Source organism: Scyliorhinus canicula, chromosome 1 (genome assembly GCF_902713615.1).
Source record: "Scyliorhinus canicula chromosome 1, sScyCan1.1, whole genome shotgun sequence".
Taxonomy (NCBI): Eukaryota; Metazoa; Chordata; class Chondrichthyes; order Carcharhiniformes; family Scyliorhinidae; genus Scyliorhinus; species Scyliorhinus canicula.
Genome location: NC_052146.1, coordinates 38,556,004 through 38,577,729, shown reverse-complemented (window position 1 = coordinate 38,577,729; position 21,726 = coordinate 38,556,004). Strand labels below are relative to the sequence as shown.

The 21,726-nt window shown below is 43.6% G+C and overlaps 1 protein-coding gene across 5 annotated transcripts in view; it reads left to right on the top strand.

Moving 5' to 3' along the window:
- Positions 1 to 21,726, top strand: part of ccdc157 (coiled-coil domain containing 157) — a 95,728-nt gene that overhangs the window by 70,696 nt on the left and 3,306 nt on the right. For 4 of the 5 annotated variants that reach the window (XM_038785481.1, XM_038785642.1, XM_038785559.1 and 1 more), the window contains exons 7-11: positions 5,821 to 5,997; positions 10,910 to 11,078; positions 12,461 to 12,597; positions 13,058 to 13,152; positions 16,269 to 16,880. In XM_038785481.1, the coding sequence (XP_038641409.1) occupies positions 5,821 to 5,997; positions 10,910 to 11,078; positions 12,461 to 12,597; positions 13,058 to 13,152; positions 16,269 to 16,515 (825 nt within the window). In that variant the 3' untranslated portion in view covers positions 16,516 to 16,880. Of the gene's footprint in view, positions 1 to 5,820; positions 5,998 to 10,909; positions 11,079 to 12,460; positions 12,598 to 13,057; positions 13,153 to 16,268; positions 16,881 to 21,726 lie in introns of those variants that run through there. The other variant, XM_038785742.1, reaches the window with a different exon arrangement.

Sequence of the window (21,726 nt, the reverse complement as noted above, 5' to 3'; positions counted from 1 at the left end):
GCTCATATGCAAAGAGCCCGGGGGCGCTGGTCTTACCACCCCAGTGCTCGTGGGGGACCCTCCGCAGGGGTGTGCCGCCATGGGAGGGTGGGAGGAAGCGTTCGGGGGCGGGGGTTGTGGGGGGCACCGGGGGGGGGGGGGGGGGGGGGGGGGGCATCATGTGCGGCACCACGATGCCAACTCCTGTATTGTGTGTACCCATTCCGAGAGCAACTCCTGTCCCTGCCCGTCTGCCCCATCATTCACCTCTAACCCCCACCAACTGCCGAGGCCTCTGGCCGTGCGGCCGAGAGCTATTGCTAATACGAAATTGGCAGTCGTGGTTAAGTGAGCACTTCAAACAACACCAAGTGGATTCTCGTGGGTGGGCGAGCGGGACATGTATCATATAGGAGTCATGCCTGATCGGACTGTCATGCCTGGACACTGTGCCTGAACACTACGGGAGGCAACACCACACACGCAGCAGCTAACATCCGAACATCCAGGGGATGAGACACACCTCCGAGGACATGTCCACGGCTGGAGGGTGGTTGAGTGCCACGGCGAGGGGACCAGCGCCCAGTCCAGGTGATGTTATGAGTGGGTGTCTGGGGTACAGGATCTGGGGTCTGGTGAGGGAAGCTTGTTGCGGCTGGAATTGTAAGGGCAGGGCGTTCTGGGTATGGGGGAGGGGGTGGAAATCAGTGGGGTAATGGCGGGTCCCGGGGTTGGAGCCACCACTTTGTCAGTCTAATACCCTCTCCAAATGCCTCACAGATATTGAACGCTATGGCAGGGATTTTGGACCCAGCAGAACTTTCCCTAGGGTTGCTGTTGCTAGGCCGGGCCTCCAGATGCCGGCGACAGCGGCAATAGCATCTGCAGATGCTTGAGGCGGCGGCCCATGTGCCGGATCCCACCCCACACTCTGAGGACCCGGCTGCCCATTAGGCCAGGGAGGGACCCAGAGGGGGAGGCCCGCAACAGCCCAGCATTTACAGGCGTTACTGGTCATTTGAACAGATGAGGACAGCGCATGCTGCAGTAGGCTCCGCCTCAACAAGAAGATGGTGCGGCGTCTGTGCCATGTCCTCGGACACTTGGCACCACATGGAGGAGGAGGACACCTGCCCCGGTTGCCATCAAGGTCACTGCAGCCCTGAACTTCTACACTTCAGGATCCTTCCAGGGCTCGAACGTGGACATGTGTGGCATCTCTCAGGCCACAGCTGACAGATCACGGATGCCCTGTTTGCCCGGGTGGAAAACTACATCAACATTGACATGGACCAAGCCCAACAGGATGCCAGGGCAGCAGGTTTCTCCACCATCACCGGGATGCCACAAATCCAGGGGGTAATAGATGGCACGATGTTGCCCTGCACTCACCTGGCCACCTTGGAGTGCCCCACGTTAAAAGAAAGAGGTTCCACTTCCTGAACATACAGCTCATGTGCAATCACCACATGAAGATCATGGATATGTGTGTACACTTCCCGGGGAGTGTCCACAACAGCTACGTCCTGGGGCAGACGGTCATCCCCAGCCTCTTTGAGGACAACCCCAGGATGGGCGGCTGGCTCTTGGAGGATAAGATGTATCCGCTGAGGACCTGGCTAAGACGCCAATATGGAGGCCAAAGACCGAGGTGGAGGCCCGGTACAAAGAGGCTCTTGCAGCCACCCGGGCTGTGATTGGGAGTTGCATCAGACTCCTCAAGGTGCGGTTCCGATGTCTCGACTACTCCAGTGGTGCACTCTACCCACCCCTCGGAGGGTCGCCTGCATTGTGGTGGTCTGCTGTATCCACACAACCTCGCACAGCAGCGGGGCGACGAGATGGAGGTTGGTGATGAGGAACATGTGGCCACCTCCAAGGAGGATGATGAGGTGGCGCCGAACCAGCAGGGGCTGGAGGACGAGCCCAGGGAGGAACCGGTGGACCAGCTGTTCAACTTTCCCGTTCAAGCCAAGAAGATGCAGCCTTGTCCTTCTACATTGCTCTCCAGAGCCTCATAAACTGTTTTAATTTGAGACAGTTATTCATGTGTACTTCCTGTAATCTAGTACACTGCATTTGTTGCTCACTTTTATCTGGACGAGTATGAGTTTGCCAGATTTTGTAGTGCAAGTGAATTTACTGAGGAAAAAGTTCCAAAGTGTTTATCAGACAAATTAATTTTAAAAGACTTTCCTTTACACTGGGGAGACAAAATGCAGTTAGCTTCGCTGAATACCCTTTTACTGGCTGCATGTGGCCTTGATCTTCCTGTGAACTACCATGCAACTTGTATTTGCTTTGTCACTCTGACCTGCCTTTAGTGTCGTGTCCGAGACTTAAATGAAGCTTAATGCAAACTTCAATAACAGTATCTTAATTTTCTACTCTGCAGTCATCTGCTTTAAACAACATCTTCAGTGATTTCAGACCTAGTTAAGAACATCAAAACAGGAATATGCCATTTAGCCTTTAAGCCTGTTCTTTTTTTTTTATTTGATTTATTATTGTCACATGTATTAGTATACAGTGAAAAGTATTGTTTCTTGCAAACTGTACAAACAATGCATACCGTACATAGGAAAGGAAGGAGAGACTGCAGAATATAATGTTACAGTTATAGTAAGGTGTAGAGAAAAGATCAATTTAATACGAGGTAGGTCCATTCAAAAGTCTGATGGCAGTAGGGAAGAAGCTGTTCTTGAGTCGGTTGGTACGTGACCTCAACCGTTGGTATCTTTTTCCTGACGGAAGAAGGTGGAAGAGAGTATGTCCGGGGTGCGTGGGGTCCTTAATTATGCTGGCTGCCTTTCCGAGGCACGGATGGGAGGCTGGTTTGCATAATGCATTGGGCTACGTTGACGACCTTTTGTAGTTTCCTGCGGTCTTGAGCAGAGCAGGATCCATACCAAGCTGTGATATAACCAGAAAGAATGCTTTCTATGGTGCATCTGTAGAAGTTGGTGGGAGTCGTAGGTGACATGCCAAATTTCCTTAGTCTCCTGAGAAATTAGAGTCGTTGGTGGGCTTTCTTAACTATACTGTCGGCATGGGGGGAGCAGGCCAGGTTGTTGATGATCTGGACACCTAAAAACTTGAAGCTCTTGACCCTTTCTACTTCGTTCCCATTAATGTAGACACGGGCATGTTCTCCACTACGCTTCCTGAAGTCGATGACAATCTCCTTCATTTTGTTGGCATTGAGGGAGATATTATTGTCATCGCACCAGTTCACCAGATTCTCTATCTCATTCCTGTACTCTGTCTCGTCATTGTTTGAAATCCGATCCACTACTGTGGTGTCATCAGCAAATTTGAAAATTGCGTTGGAGGGGAATTTGGCCACAGTCATAGGTGTACAAGGAGTATAGTAGGGGGCTGAGGACACGATTGTGGCCTGTGGTTTAGAAAGTTCAGGGTTCCGTCGCAGAGGGAGGAGCCGAGGCCAAGGCCATGGAGTTTGGAGATGGGTTTCATAGGAATGATGGTGTTGAAGGCTGAGCTGTAGTCGATAAATAGGAGTCTAACATAGGTGTCTTTGTTATCTAAGTGTTCCAGACTAGAGTGCAGGGCCATGGAGATGGCGTCTGCTGTGGACCTGTTGCAGCGGTAGGTGAACTTTAGTGGATCAAGGCAATCCACTATTTTGTGTAAAATAATTTCACCAGAGCATCTACTGTAGTGTTTTATGATAGTGACAGACCACAAGCCTCATTATTGGGCAATCCCTCCTATCACCTCTGCCCAGCATTTGGTCCTGTTACTAGCAGCCAACAAATATTCCATAGAGCATCGCTCTGGAACATGAATAGCCAACCTTGATGTTTTGCTCCTGCAAGCCTGGCACCCTTGCCTGTGTTAGAAGAGTCACAATGGCCTTGAATGTCTTTGAAACCCTCCCCATATCAGTGAAGCAAATCAAGGCTTGGACACAGAAGGATCCAAAGTTATCAAAGCTAAAGCATATGACCCTGAAATGCATGATCTGAGGACAATCCTGTGATGACATGAAACCATACCTAACTAAGAGAGATGAACTCAGTGTCAAGGATGGTATAATCTTGTGGGGATCCGGGTGGTTGTTCCCCATCCAGGGCAGCGCCCCATCCTAATGGAATTACATAACGGCAACCCTGGGATTTCCAAATGAAGATGCTCACCAGGAGCTACATTTGGTGGTCCGAGCTCGACATGGACATCATGGACTTAGTTAAACAATGTAACTTATGCCAGGAAAACCAGAAACCCCCACTTCAGCCTCCCTACACCCGTGGGAATGGCCAGGCAGGCCACGGGTGCGGCTGTATGTAGACCGGGCCTTTCTTGGCATCTATGTTCCTGACCTTGATGGTTGCGTATTTCAAGTGGATGGAGACACATTGTATAGCCTCTACAATCTCCCACGCCAGCATCGAGAAACTTCCACAAAGTTTTAGCACACACGGCGTACCGAAGGTCTTATTCTCCGACAATAGCACAGTTTTCACTAGTGGGGAGTTCCAGATCTTCATTAAGTCAAATGGCATCAAAAACATTAGGACGGCACCATATCATCATTCTCCAACGGATTAGCAGAACGAGCAGCGCAGACCTTCAAGAATGGCATGAAGAAGCATCAAGCCATATCAATAGAGACTAGGCTGGCACGGTTCTTATTTGATTACAGTACCACTCCCCATACCACGACAGGAGTTGTCCCAGCAGAACTGTTGATGTGACAGTGGCTCCGCACCAGGTTAAGCTTGTTATTTCCAAACTTGGCGGGGGGGTGGAGTCCCAATTGGAAAACCAAAAAAGGAATCATGATGCCATAATATCTGAGAAAGTGTTCAAGACCAGTCAACATACGAAATTTCAGAGATGACTCCAGTTGGGTCCCTGGAGTCTTATTAGAGAAAATGGGGCAAGTTTCCTAAATAATCCATATTGGCAACCCTTAAGCACTCACTGCAGAAGCAAAGATCGCTGATCCATTTCACACCTCCCAATCCAGCTTCACCAACTACAGACTCAAGGCTGTATGCGAAGAGGCCTCCACATTGTGGAACCACTGGGGTAAAACTGACTTGAGTGGGGAGGGATGTTATGACAACCATGAACATCGGGGGAACATCGATTCATCTCCCCGTGGGGTTTGTGGAATGAGTTCCCCTATTGAGCAGGCCAAGGTTTGGCCAATAGGAACCATTCGGCAGGAGTTTAAAGCCCGCAGTCAGACCCCAGGCCGGCGTTCCTGATGGTGTCCGTATTGGGATGTAAGCAATGTACACCACGGCAGCGGTTCTTTTCATTGTTCAAATAAAGAGTTTTGTATGAAACCTGGCCTTGGCAGAGTTATTAGAGACGATCTCATGACTGAGATGAGCTTGGAGAAGACAGGGAAAAATAGATTGAAGATTAAATAGAGAGAGATAGGGGCTCAGGGATAAAAGGAAATTTGGCTTGTTGGAAAAGGAAGGGGGTTGATACAGCAGAACAGGTCAACTTTATCTTGGTTATCTAGAAAGGGGGCATTACATTTTGCATATAAAGGCCTAAGAGGGAAAAAAAAGAGATTTGCATTTATGCAAAGCTTCTCATGGCTACCAAACATCCAAAGCACTTTACAGCCAATTAATGCAGCCAATGTAGGAATGTAGCCAAATTTCCTTTTGGAAAGCAGGAACTTAGGATAAATTTAATAATACCCTTCTTAGAAAAACAGGACACAGCCTGATTATATTCACACGGTGATCATTACAATGTACTGCTAACTGGAAAGAAGCTATGCTTCAGATTTTATTAAAGGGAAGTTTTATTTTAATTGTTGATATTAATTGTGTTTTTCATTAATGAATCAAGTCTCTGAAAGCTAAGATTAAAACTCTGTTACAACGAGTTGATCATTTGGATGAAGAATGTGAAGAGCTGAACACCAAATTAGCTGAGTCTGAGGCTGGAACAAATAGGCTGGAAGAACAACTGAAGACAGTCAACATAGAAAAAAGTAACGTACAGGAGCAACTCCACAAACAACTGGTGGGTCCTTAGAACCTGAGGAAATTTTTAACAATGTCGAAAGTCCTTCAGGTAGCAAATTATGAATACTGACTTTTTAAAAAATATTTTTATTCTCCTTTTCACATTTTCATCCAAATTTACACCCACCAACAATCAACAGCACGGTACAACAGTGGTTAGCACAATTGCTTCACAGCTCCAGGGTCCCAGGTTCGATTCCCGGCTTGGGTTGCTGTCTGTACAGTCTGCACGTTCTCTGTGTGTGTGTGGGCTTCCTCCGGATGCTCCGGTTTCCTCCCACAGTCCAAAGATGTGCAGGTTAGGTGGATTGGCCATGCTAAATTGTCCTTAGTGTCCAAAATTGTCCTTAGTGTTGGGTAGGGTTACTGGGTTATGGGGATAGGGTGGAGGTGTGGGCTTGGGTAGGGTGCTCTTTCCAAGAACCGGTGCAGACTCAATGGGTCGAATGGCCTCCTGCACTGTAAATTCTATGATAATTCTATGATAATTCTATGAACAGTAACAAATACAATGACAATCCCCAGGCCAACAATCCCTTCATCCCACCAACCCCCAAACAACCCTCAACATTTTAAATACAAACATCAAAGAAAAAGTATCAGGAGTCCACCATCACCCCATACATAGTCACCAACAACATACACAGTCCAAACCCCTCCTCCTCAACCACCCCCACTAATGTTTGATGTCATCTAATTCTTGAAAATGCATAATAAACAAAGCTCATGAATTGTAGAACCTTTCCATCCTTCCCCTCAACCCGAACTTCTTTTCTCGAATGTTAGGAACTCCAGCAGATCCCCCTGCCACGCCAGGGCACAGGGTGGAGAAGCTGACCTCCACCCCAACAGGACCCGCCTTCGGGCGATCAATGAGGCGAAGGCTAAGACATCTGCCTCCAAACACTTCCAGACACTTCCAAACCCAGATGATCTGACACCCTGAGTATGGCTTCCAGGGGACCCAGTTCGAGTTTCATATGCACCACCATCAAGATTACCCGTAAGACCTCCCTCTAATACCCTTCCAGTCTTGGACAGGACCGACATATATGAACTTGGTTTGCCCCCCCACCCCCCCCCCACCCCCGGCAACGTTCACAAACATCCTCTACCCCCTCAAAGAGTCGGCTCATCCTCGCCTTTGTGAGGTGCGCCTATACACCACCTTCAGCTGTATCAGCCCCAAACTCGGGCATTCACCCTCCAGAGCACCTCACACCACAACCCCTACTCCACTACCTCCCCCAACTCTTCCTCCCACATTGTCTTAATCCCCTCCAGCGATGCCTTCTTCTTCCAGAATCACCCCATAAATCGCTAACATTACCCACCTCTCCACTCCCCCTGTCGTCAGCACCTCCTCCAACAGCGGGGAGGAGGGGGGGGGGGGGGGGCGGCACCACAGGAAAGCTCTGTATCTCCTTCCTAGCAAAATCTCGGACCTGCATATACCTAAAATATCTCCCCCTGCCCCAACCTATATTTCGCCCCCAGCTCCTCCAGTCCTGCAAACAGGCCCCACAAAAACAAATCCTTTAGTGCCCTACCTCCCTTCTCCTCCCATCTCCGAAAACTGCCATCCCACTTCCCTGGCTCAAATCTATGATTCCCCCGAATCGACATTTCCCTTGACCCTGCCCAGAGCCTAAAATGCTGGCTGACTGCCTCCAGATTTTCAACATCGCTACTACCACCGGATTCCCCGAATATTTCCCCGGGACTATTGACAACACCCTCAGCCCTGACCCCATGCACAAACTCTCCTCCATTCTAATCCACTGGGGGTCCCCCCTTTAACCCAACTCCTCACCGAATACTGATATTTGTGTAATTTTCTTAATTATTTTCCACTTAAGTCTTCAAAAACATGGTCTGAATGAGCAGTTGGGTTTGATTTTTACTTATGTCCTCCGCAATGCTGTTGTATTCAACTTCAGGAGTTTTGTAGTTACGTGGGGAACTAACATTTTCATATATTCCTCCTTTCTGATGCGGAAGCATATGGATTTTATTTGATTACTACCCACAGTGGAATGACTTGGGAATTGTGAGGATGATCCCACATACTGCTTACTACATGGTATTGTTTCCTGCCTCTCATTCCATTGTGCCACCATGACAACTCTACAGGTATAGTAAATGAAATCAAGTAAAACTGTAGATTAGTAAAGACAAATGTGGGTCAATTGCAGGCAGAGACAGGAGAATTTATAATGGGGAAAAGGGAAACGGCAGAGAATTTAAATAATTACTTTGTGTGGGTCTTCTACAGGGTAGGCAATTTTGGACTGAGATAAGGAGGAATTTCTTCAGAGGGTAATGAACCTGTGGAATTTCCACCACAGAAGACTGTGAAGACCAAGTCAGTCAACATAATTAAGAAGGAAATAGATAGATTTCCAGACTCTGAAGGTGTCATTGGGTATGCGGAGAGAACAGGGTATGGTGTTGAGATAAAGGATCAGTCAAGATCACACTGAATGGTGGAGCAGGCTCAAAGGACCAAATGGCCTAATCCTACTTCTGTTTTCTGTGTTTGTGAAAGAAGATGCAAAAACTTCCCAGAAATAATAGGGAATCAAGGATCCTTCAGGAATGAGGAACTGAAATAAATTTATTTAAATGTAGTATTCAAGATATTAATGTGGCTAATAGTTGATTAATCCCCAGGACCTGACAATCTACATGCCGGAGTGTTGAAAGAGGTAGCTATAAGAGATAATTGATGCATTGGTGGTCATCTTTCAAAACTCTAGGGGCGGCACGATGGTGCAGTGGTTAGCACTGCTGCTTCATGCTCAGAGGACCCAGATTTGATCCCAGCCCCGGGTCACTGTCCGTGTGGAGTTTGCATATCCTCCCTGTGTCTGCGTGGGACTCACCCACACAACCCAAAGATGTACAGGGTAGGTCTATTGGCCACACTAAACTGGCCCTTAATTGGAAAAAAAAATGAATTGGGTACTCTTTAAAAAAATTTTTAATCTTTCATAACTATATACACGCTGGAATGGTCCCTGCAGATTGGTATGCTTCAAATGTAACCTCACTTGAAGAAAGAAGGGAGAGAGAAAATGGGGAACGACAGACTTGTTAGCCTGACATCTGTAGCAATACTAGAAGCTAATATAAAGGATGTGATAAATTTGTACTTAAATAATAATATTATTGGGTAGAGTCAACATGGATTTATGAATGTTTGACAAACCATTTGGAGTTTTTTGAGGATGTTACTAGCAAAATAGATAAGGGCAAACCAGTGGATGTGGTGTATTTGGATTCTCAGAAGACTTTTGATAAGATCTCACATAGGAGTTCAGTAAACAAATTAGAACATAGGATAAGAGGTAATATACTGGCATGGATTGAGGATTTATTAACAGACAGAAAACAGAGTAAAAATAAATGATTAATTCTCAGGTTGACAGGATGTGGGATAGACTAAAGGGGTAACGCAAGGATCAGCGCATGGGCCTAGCTGTTCACATTCTATATCAATGATTTGGAAGTGGGGATCAAATGTAATATTTCCAAGTTTGTGAATGACACAAAACTAGGCAGGAATATATGTTGTGAGGATGATACAAAAATACTTCCAAGAGGATTTGGACAGGCTTAATTAGTGGGCAAGAACGTGGCAGATGGAATATAATGTGGATAAGTATGAAGATATCCACTTTGGTAGGAGGAACTAGGGTGCAGAGCACTGCTTAAACGGGGAGAGATTGGAAAGTGTTGATGCCCAAAGGGACCTAGGTATCCTTGTTCATAACTCATTGAAAGCTAGAATGCAAGCAATTAGGAAGGCAAATGGTGTGTTGGTCTTTGCCGCACAAGGATTTAAGTACAGGAGTAACGATGTCTTACTTCAATTGCATAGAATCTTGGTTAGACGGCACCAAGAGTATTGTGTACAGTTTTGGTCCCTTTATCTAAGGAAGGATATACTTGCCATAGAGGGAGTGCAGTGGAGGTTCATAAAACTAATTCATAGAATGGCAGGACTGTTCTGTGAGGAGAGATTCAGGAGACACGACCTGTATTCCCCAGAGTTTTGAAGAATGAGAGGTGATCTCATTGAATTTACAAAATTCTGAAGGGAATACACAGGGTAGACGCAGGAAGGATGTTTCCCCTGGCATTGAAGTAATTGATCAGCCATGATCTAGTTGAATGGCAGAACATGTCTATTGATCTATCGGGCTGGATTCTTTGGCTGTGCCCGCCGCAAAATTGCCACAAAAAGGTCCATTGACCTCGGGCGTGAATTTCCAGTCCTCGGTCCGACGCAGCAAAATAATCCCGCCCATAGTCTAGATGGTGGCTGGCAAGGGCTTGTTTATGAATAAACAGATATTTTAGAAGGAAATGTGGAGAATGATGCTGGTTAGTAACCTGCTGGCAGAATCCAACGGAGCCAGAAGGCAGAAATGAATGGTGGCTTGACTGCATGACATGGGATGGAAACATCATCTGAAAACAGATAAAAGTAATGGATTTAACCATTTTTCAACACAGCTGTCAGATGAATGAGTGTCTCTTGGCCCTACCTACATAAGTCTATAAACATCTGCTGGAATGTTCACTGGAGCAAATGATACCAGATCACATCATGAAAAACCTGTGGGAGAATTCAGTCCTGGCCCAGATGGTAACTGAAGACAGCCCTATTGTGGGATATAGCTTGCAGTTTTCATGACATATCTAAATAAGTTAAAATAGAAGTGCATTTTAATGCCCAACTTGAGATCACAAACGACTTTCATTTAGGTATTGCTGTTTACAGAGGGAATCAAGATCTATAATTTGTTGGTCTGCATATCCACCCCTGCATAAGCTTCATTCCTGCTTAAGTACAATCCAGATAAAGGCCAATTTTGATTTTCTCTTTTCCTTTCTCATTACAGAAACTAACAGGTCAGCTGCAGCAAGAAAAACATGGTCTGGAGAAGTCCATGGCTGAACTAAAAGAAAATCTGTCCCAGTTAGAGAGCCAAGTTCAAGAATATAAGGAGCAGTGTAGACTTTTGGTGGCATTCCCTGACTTAAACATGCCATCTGAAACACAGTACGAGAGTAAGACATTTCTATTATTTTAACATTTTGAATTAATCTAAATTATTAGCACAAAACAAACACTTAATGAAAATGTGAGGACAGCATTCAAAATTATACTTACATTGTTTATGTTATCTCTGTTGGTTAAGTCAGATCACTTCTTGCCAGTTTATCATTGAATATAGATGACTGCTAAGCAAATTATGACATGATAAGCCATTGCCACTGTACTTTTCTGAGCCTAATTCAGTTTAAGGTAGGGAACACTTGACTAGGGCGATGAGTGGGTTCTTCACGAATGTTGAGGATTGGTGTGATCGCTGTTCTATTGTGCCAACTAACCATATGCATATGTTTTGGTCCTGCCCCAAGCATATAGGCTTCTGAGCTTTATTCGTTAATCCCGTGTCAGAGATACTCCATATGAAGTTAGACCTATGTTCGCTGGTGGCAATATTTGGTGTGTCAGATATTGGTGGTTCAGTCTGGGGTAGAGGCGGACGTTGTGCCTTTGTCCCGCTGACAACCCGGAGACAAATATTGCTTGTTTGGAGGTCTCCCACTTTGCCCAGTGCCTCTGCTTGGCTGGGTGATTTAATGTAATTCTTGCATTTCGAGAAAGTCAAATTCACCATCAGAGGGTCAGTGAAGAGATTCCATCGGAGATGGAAACCATTCATTTCTTTTTTTAAGGAGTTAGTCACCATCAGTTGTTAGAGGGTACAGGTTAATTTTGGTATTTAATGTTTCTTGGGTGTTGTGTTTTCCTCTGTTTTTACTTTTATATTTGATCGTGATGTTTCTCTTTTTGTCCTGGCTTGTATTGATTGTTATGAAAAAAATTCAATACACTACTTTTTTAAAAGTATGTTTAATACATCAGCAAGCTAAAGGAGCAAGAGCAGCAGTCACATGGGAGCACCATTACCGTAAAGTCGGACATCATCCTGACTTCGACATAAATAGAGCCCGTCCTTTATTGTCATTAGGTAAAACTCTTAACTTCCCATCTATCAGGGCTCTGGGAGAACTTTCATCACATACGTCATCTTCATGAAACTACAATAGGCAATATATGCTGGCTATGGTAACAAGGTGCATATCACAAATTTTTTTTAAATGCTTGAGAAGAATGGAGTAAAATTGATTAGATTTTCTTAAAATAAATCAGAAATCCTCCCTTCTCTGAGCCATATAGATCATGAAGTTTCAAATCCTGATCTGATGTGTTGGCTGATGTGAGCTAGTGGGGTGCTATATCTAAATACACCACAGATAGGGGTTCACAGTTCTTCTTATCACACAGCATTTGCAGAATGTGTCTAAGATATGGTTGAGCAAAGGATAAGACTCAATACTGTATGTCCTGCACAATTGAATATAATTTTTGTTTCTGATAGGTACAGGTGATATTGCACAGGACATGGATAAACAGTTACTAGCAAACAGCTTGCGTATCAATATTCTGGAACAGGAGAATTCCCGATTGAGAAGCACCCTCACAAAGTTGCAAGAAACTACACAAGGAGCTTTAAAGGTGGGATTGTCAAAATTAAACAACTAAATCTTTCAGGCCCTTTTCCCTTTCTTCTACCTGGTTAGGTTGTTCATGAATGGCCTGCCTTCTCAACCTTGCCCCTTGCCTGAGGTGTGGTGATCCTCAGGTTAAATCACCACCAGTCAGCTCTCCCTCTCAAAGTGGAAAGCAGCCTATTGTCATCTGGGACAATGACAACTTTAACTTTACTTTACCTGGTTTCTTAATTCAGTAACACCAAGTATGGAAGCTGAAGGTATTCAGACTCAACAGAGCCCAGCTGTAGAAAAGCCACCTCCTGTTTTGCTGGCAGTCTTTATTTTGAGCAGAAATCATGTCTGGCATGATACTGGTAATATTTGTAACTCATGTGACATGATATGCACAGCGAAAGTTGTTTAATTTAGACACCATGTGAATTTTAGGTATGAATTCACATTAATGCTTCTCTTTGTTTTAGATCATTCCTCAGACAAAGCTTTGGTCACCCTCAGGGCTGTCAGAAGATGGACCAATACCCGATGGCAATGTAGGAAGGAACGAGCTTAATACAGCGTAAGAGGCCCACATCCAATCTTCCCAGTGGGGAGGATGGATTTTAATCCATCAGTATCAATCCAGTTTAGGATTTGACACTCAACATTAGCTAACAATAATGTTGCTAACCAGTTTAAAAATGGGATGCGTAAACATATGAATACATGAAAAGTAGTAGGAGTAATCATAGCCATATATAAAATGTACAAAACAGATGATTAGCAATTTGGGCTCAGCAAGGAATGGCTTGAGTGTGAAAATTGCATTTGGTTTGTCCTCTGGCATTGAAGTCAGCTTTTCAGAAATATGGTGGAGAATTAATTTTTATGGTGACAAACAAAATGCCACAACTCTTAAACATCGGGCTCTTCTACTCACACCCATGTCAATAAATCCAAATTGATCAAAATATAGTGACTTTCAGAAAATCTGTGCATGTCTGTAATCTTCCGAATAGTTATAATTATCCAAACAAGGGCAGCATGGTGGCGCAGTGGTTAGCACTGCTGCCGCACAGCACTGAGGTTCGATCCTGGCCCCTGGTCACTGTCCGTGTGGAGTTTGCACATTCTCCCCGTGTCTGTGTAAGTCTCACCCCTATAAACCCAAAGATGTGCAGGGCAGGTAGATTGGCCACACTAAATTGCCCTTTATGAAATGAAATAAAAATCGCTTATTGTCACGAGTAGGCTTCAATGAAGTTACTGTGAAAAGTCCCTAGTCGCCACATTCCGGCGCCTGTCCGGGGAGGCTGGTATGGGAATCGAACTGTGCTGCTGGCCTGCTTGGTCTTCTTTAAAAGCCAGCGATTTAGCCAAGTGAGCTTGGAAAAAAAGAATTGGGTACTCACTCTAAATGTATTTAAAACCAAATAAATAAATAATTATACAAACACAACCAGCAATGAGAGTAATAATAAAGAGTGGGCATTGCAATGGTAGGAGTTATTTAGAAATTAAGTGTTAAAAGTTAGGCGGCACGGTGTGCAGTGGTTAGCACTGCTGTCTGACGGTACTGAGGTCCCAGGTTCGATCCCGACCCCGGGTGACTGCCCACATGGTGTTTGCACATTCTCAGTGTCTGCGTGGGTCTCATCCCACAACCCAAAGATGTGCAGGGTAGGTGAATTGGTCAGAATAAAATTGCTCCTTAATTGAAAAAAAAATTGGATTCTCTAAATTTATCAAAACAAAGTGTTAAAAGTTATGGAAAGCATTGAAATTGAATACATCAACCTGTAATTTATGAAAAAAATTGTAATTTGGGATCAGATTATATTGTTTTCCCTCAAGGATTTATAATCAAATGGAGGAGGAGAAGACAATACAGTGAGGTCATGCTTTTGTTCTCTGTTGGACTGGATGAGATGGAAGTTTATGCTCACCATTCTCTACTCCATCCAGAATCCATGTATAATTATTCTATTACAGATTCCTCCTTCCATTCAACCATTTTTTGATTGTGATATTTAAATAAACAAACCATTCCTTCCACCTAAACATCCGCTCCCCTAAAAAAAATGGTTTTAATATTTCTCTAATCTTCAATTCCCTTTGTTCATTAGGTATTGATCCAGGTCCCTTAAAAGCTGTCAGATTTATCCAGATCTGCTCTCAAGCATAATTTATATAAGTGCATAATATCACAAGAAGCCAATGCTGAAGGATAAGGGTTTGCAGAGAAATGGAGTCAAACAAGAATTTGTAAATGAGAACTTTCAGTTTGGAATGTTGGTAGACTTGGCTGCTGAACGAGTGGGATCTGGTGCAAATGGCAGACTTCTAGATGGGTTTGCAGGGTAGATGAATTGGCCACGCTAAGTTGCCCCTTAATTGAAAAAATTAATCAGGTACTGTGAATTTATATAAAAACAGACTCTAGATGAGTTAAGAATAGGAGTTAAAAACTGTTGCTTCACAGCGCCAGGGACCACGATTTGATTTCCCGGCTTGGGTCACTGTCTGTGCGGAGTCTGCACAGTCTCCCCGTGTCTGCGTGAGTTTGCTCCGGGGTACGATTCTCCGAAATGGAGACTAAGTCCGCACCGTCACATTTCACGACGGCGCGAACAGTAGCGATTCTGGCCCGCAGAGGGGGCCAGCAGGGCGCTGGAGCGGTTCATGCTGCTCCAGCCTCCATTTGCGGCGCCAAATGGGTGGCGCCAACCCACGCATGCACAGTTGGGCCGCGCCAACCCGCGCATGTGTGGGGGACTTCTTCAACCCGCCGTCCTTGACGCAACATGGCGCAGGGGTTCAGGAGCCGGCCGCGCAACAAAGTAGACCCGGGGTGGGGGCGGAGGAAGAGGCCGACTCGCCGATTGGTGGGCCAGATCCCATCGGAGGTCTCCCCCCCCGATGAAGGAGCACTTTTCCCCGCCCGACACACGACCCTTCGCGCAGAGTTCCCACTGGCAGCGAGCAGGGGTGAATGGCGCCATTGGGACTCTGCTGTTTCCGCTTGGCCCATACAGGCTGGAGAATCGGTGGCCCGGCCGCGGACAGCGACCGGCGCTGCGCTAAACGCCCTCAGAGAATCGCGTGCCAGGGCGACGTTGCACGGTTGCAGTGATTCTCCAGCCCGCACGGTTTCCTCCCACAAGTCACGTGCTTGTTCGGTGAATTGGACATTCTGATTTCTCCCTAAGTGCGGCGACTAGGGATTTTCACAGTTACTTCATTGCAGTGTTAATTGTAAAATTATTATTAAGAATTTGTAGTTCAGGCTCACGGCAAGAAAGGCCAAGAGAACGAGCAGAACAAGTTATTTAAAATGCATCTTGGAGTGAAGCAATGCATGGTTCAACTTAAGCAAACAGTCGGGCAGAGGAATGGTGTTTTTGTTGGAAACCAAATAAAATGGCTTCAGTCTTCTCCATCAGTACATTCTGATGAACACAAGGAAAAGTAATTGAATTCAATATATTCCTCAAGTATGTATACGTAGAATATCACGACTTGCGTATTATATGAGTATAAATATATCAAACCGTGGGGGAAAAAAACAAAAGTTTTTGAACATTTGAGTTAATGAGGGTTTTAAAGTATAACTTTGGGTCTGTTTTCTTCACTGAATGGCTTTTGATAATATTCCAAAAATAGAAATAATAAACATTTTGCATGTCAATTTTACAGAGGAATGATGAAAGCCACAAGAAACTTAGGTGTAAATACGAGACCCAAGTCCAACCAGAGGCCTTGGAGTGAGCCACGGGTGACAACCCCTTCCATTGAACGAATAAAAGAACCTGTAACAAATGTCTTTAACTCACCAGAAACATCTGCCATTGGTGTTTATGCAAGGCTGAAAAGGGCAGGGGCCTTACCGGGTATGAAAGCTATATCTGATAGCATGAGGAAGAACAACAGAAAACTACATTAGGATTGCATTGTGAGCCACGGAGAGTGTGGTCTGTGAAACATTGCAGTATTACATTTATTTAAACTTGGCAATTTTCAAACCTTGCTGTCTTAACTACGAACTACATCCTCTTATCAAAAAAAGTTCAGAATGAAAGGATTCACTGCAAAGCAAAACAAAAAAAACATGCAGTGGGTGGGGAAGAATTACCCCAGTACAATTCCTGACATAATTGTCTATCATGCCACTGAAAATATGGCAATCATGTCAAAAAATAAAACCAGCAAATGATTCTTCCATATTGTAAACTACTGCTTGTATTTCTGGAACATGCCATTCCCATGCGTCACAACAGCTGCTTTTAGTGCCGTATCAAACCAGAAAAATTAAGGAGAAACCACAGATTACCCCTGTACCAACAGAAGTCCACAGGAAGTCTCTTCATAGCACAAGAATTTAAAAAACATATGGGCTGAATTCTCCGCCGTCGGGATTCTCCATTTTGCCGGCAGCCCGGGGGTTTCCCGACGGCGTGGGGCTGTAGCACAATGGGAAACCACATTGACCAGCCGGTAAAACGGAGAATCCCGAACCAGAAATCTGGCGCGGTGGGATGGAGAAACCCACCATAATTGGCGTGAAATTGTGTAGTGTTTAGTTTTGTATTAATAAGCTGAGGAACTTTAACTAATTCACTGTGTAAGACAATGCATCAGGATAATAGTAGCCAATCACGCAGGTAAATTGTCTGTATTGAGATTACATCTTGGAAACTGGTAATTAAAGTTAAGAGCAATTTTGCTTGCAACAGGTATCTACATCAAGATAGAAACACCATGAGGCTTTTGCTGAAGAATACACTGTTTTATCAGTACATAGTTTATGTGTAATGTGGTATCTACAGTGCCAAATACCAGCCTGTAACCACACTGCAAATTCATCTGTTAAGGTTCTACAGTTCTGGTCCCAGGAAAGTATTTTTATAAATACATCTTCTCTTTCTAATCAAACATTTCAGTTGAACTTAATTAAAATGAGACAAACTCACAATATGATTCTGCATTCGGTGCTACAATTGAATGTTCTACAATGCAATATAAAATTACACTGATCTTGTTCCAAACAACTTGTAAGTGATTACTTAAACCCAATACATGATTCAATGTTTAATCTTCACTTTTTAACCACAGGTAAATGCTGGTGTGGTGTGATCTGTGTACAAAATTGGGCCTTTGTTTATCAATTAAAATAAAGGGCACGGCTGCATTGTTAATTATCACTTTAGTGTGTAGTGATATTTAATAAGCATACAACTTTCATAAAATATTAGATTCAAATCAGTGATGAATTATGCTAAGATTCAATGAATCCAAAAGGTAAAATTCCATCTCTTCCACCATATCTTTGAGAGAACAGCTGCACAAACTCTACCCCCAAGCTACAGAAGGAATATTGGATAGAAGTTCCAGGATATAGAAATGCATATAACTTTTGAAGTCCTGTAATATGCCACATTTCATGAGTGACTGGTGGCTGGTACACTATTGGCAGAATTACAGAGACAATAAAGTTCTATCTGGAGGAAGTGAATATATAAAACCCATCAAAGAAAACACTGGTGCTACAAAGCATTTACATCAGGTAATTTGACCCAACAGGTTCACATTGGCATTAATATTCCACACAAGCCCCCTCACACTGACCCATTTCTTTCTTTTTTATAAATTTAGAGTATGCAATTATTTATTTTCAATTTGAGGGACAATTTAGCATGGCCAATCCATCTAACCTACACATCTTTGGGTTATGGGGGTGAAACCCACGCAGACACGGGGAGAACGTGCAAACTCCACACGGACTGTGACCCAGGATCGGGATTCGAACCCGGGTCCTCAGCGCCGTAGTCCCTGTGCTAACCATCGCGCCATCATGCTGCCCCTGACCCATTTCATCTAACCCTATCAACACATCCTTTTTAAAAAATAAATTTAGAGTACCAATTCATTTTTTACAATTAAGGGGCAATTTAGGGTGGCCAATCCACCTAGCCTGCACATCTTTGGGTTGTGGAGGCGAAACCCACGCAAACACATGTAGAATGTGCAAACTCCACACGGACAGCGAACCTGGAACCTCTGTGAGGCAGCAGTGCTAACCACTGCACCACCGTGCTACCCAGATCAACACATCTTTTTATTCTTTTCTCTCATGTACCCACCTAGTTCCTCTTGCATGCATCTACAGTTTAAAAAAAGATAAAACATTTTGTCCACCCACACTCATCTCTGTTGGAAATATTTTGAACAAAATGCTTACATTCAAAACTAGTGCTGGGGAAAGACAAAATCTGACAAGTTGTGTGCTCTTCTTGCTGACTAGGGCACAAGAGGGGAATAGTGGGATGGGGGGAAAAAATGGTGATGCAGGAAATTTTTCTTCATTAGCTGACCACTACGGTTCTCTAGCCATTGTCTGCAAGGTAAAGAAGAAAAGACAATACCCAATTGGTCAACAGTGAATGCAACAAAGCAATATCAGCATCCTATTCATTCCCGTGAAATTTCAACCCCATGTACTCTCCGCCTTATCACCTGCCTCCACCCCTACCTCACCGCATCTGCTGCTCAGACTCTCTCATCAATTCCAATGTTCTTCTGCTGGCCTCCCATTCTCCAAAATCTTCAGCTTATCCCAAACTCTGGTAACTATCTTTTTTTTGTTCTTGCATGGATGTGTGCATCACTGACAAGACCAGCATTTGCTGCCCATCCCTAATTGTTCTTGAACGGAGTGACCGTTTCAGAGGGCAGTTAAGTGTCAGTCACATTGCTGTGGGTCTGGAGTCACATATAGGCCAGACCAGGTCTGGCCTATATGGCAGATTTCCTTCAATAAAGGACATTAGTGGACCAGGTGGGTTTTTATAACAATCAATGATAGTTGTCATGGTCACCATCACTGAGACTAGCTTTATATTCCAGATTTTCTTGCTCATTGAATAAATTACACCGTGCACCTGCACAAACTCAATCCTGCTCACTCCTCACTACTAACCTTGCTGACCTGCACTGGTTTCCATTCCACTTGCACTTCAAATTATAATTCTTAACCTTCATGGCCTTGCCACTTTCAAACTTTGTGGGAAAGGCTTGATGGAATTTTCCTGCCCCCTATTCCAGGACTTTTCCTGGCCTTCCTCCAGGACGACAATCTCCTTTGCCCCAAGCTCTCTCAATTCCTCTAACTCTGGTCTCGTGGATGAGATGATCTTCACTATTTTTGCTGCTACCAGCTTCACATATCAACATTAACGTTTGACTGGAAAGATCACAAATTAGCTCATTCCTTTGGCAAGACTTCCATGGCTATTTAGTAGAGACATGAGATGTCAGACGAGTCACTGATAAACTAATGAATACATGTAGCACAAAGCTTCCTGTATGTTTTAATTATTTATGTTCATCCTACGACAGAAAAAAAACATACAACCACCTAACCTACTTTACCAAAATGGCACTTGTTAAGCAGCAAAGACAAAACAAAACCACTGGACTGAGAGAGTGAAGATGTGTAAATGACTCTGGTAATATTTGTTTTAACAATATACAAAAGAGATACATTTCATTGGCGTAGCAAATATAATAATGTCTTCTATTAGTTGGTAAGACACGAGTGTGCTATATATTGTGCAGAACAGCTAGATCATGTCACTATGAAACATAATATGCTTTTAGTGTGTAGAGATGTAGAAAAGTACAGGATTGAGTCACGTGACAAGATCCAACCTCAACCATACTGTACAGGTGTGGTGCTCATCAAGAACGATGAATGGAAATCACTGGAAATTACTTTGTATTTTGTTCCCATCAGTTAGAGAACACCAAACTGAATGATACACAAGGACCTAGTGATGGGAGAAGAAATGTAAAAAAGTAACTTCACGCAGCTTATTTTGATGGCGATAGAAGTTGTTGATAACTTGGAGGAAAGATTGCCTGTTCACTATTTGCAGTGAAGTAGTTCAAATTTTTTTTTAGCATACCTAATTATTATTTTTTCAATTAAGGGACAATTTAGCGTGGCCAATCCATCTAATCTGCACATCCTTGGGTTGTGGGAGTGAAACCCACGCAGACACAGGGAGAATGTTCAAACTCCACACGGACAGTGACCAAGGGCCAGGATCGAACCCAGGTCCTCAGTGCCATAGGTAGCAGTGCTAACCACTGCCACTGTGCCACCCTTGAAGTGAAGTAGTTAACGGTGTTTCTGAAACTAATATGTTTTATTTAAGGAGGTTACAGGGTTATTAACTGCTGTACACATTATGTCAAGAACAAAACAACCTTGTTTGCAGTACATTAAAGACTACAATCGCTTGTTTTAAAATCAGGCACAGGCTTTTTTATTCATAACGTTTGGAACAGGAGCTACAAAGAAAATGGTACAATATAGCTATTTTCTGAATTATTTTCAATTAAAATAAACAGCTTCTGTTCAGAAAAGCTTTGCAACAGTTAACCAAAAAAAACACTTTCATTTCCCAGCACATCCTCTCCCTCTAAGTCATAACATGGTATTTGTATTTTTCTAAAAATTACATTTTTCAAAAAAACAATTTAAATAAAGGATACTTTTTGCAACGTACAAGTTACATTTTGTAAATTCATTATTGAAGCAAATTGCAGCATGCGAGTAAAATGGGAGACGGTGTCTGTTTTTTGATTAACGTAAAGCCCTCGTCTAAAATTTAAATAAACAATCATAATACACTGTAAAATAAATTACATTTTATTCAATCTTGTAGTTAAACAATTAAGAATAAAATATCTCTTAAAAACTCAAGTTTTGGAATTTTGTTTCCAATATAAATGCTAATAAATAAACAATACTACTGCTGAATGCGTTGGTTCATTGTCTACTGACGAATAACCTTACCTCCTGGGGAAAATGGTCTGTCTTTGAGGTTGAGTTAGTTACATGATAATCAAGTCTAATGAAATTGGAAAAGACTGCATTATTAATCAAACTACGCAGGTCTGTAGTGATTTAGGGCATTGTTCATTGATGATATCTGGACGCCTGATATTTTGACATATAGATTCCCCCATCAGGAAGGCTGATCCTAACTGAAGAACCTAAAAGACAAGAACCAATACTCCACATGTAAGCAGCGGTGTTTTAGTTGGTTATTTAGGTTCTTAGTTCTTTCCAACTTGCACTCAAGTTCTC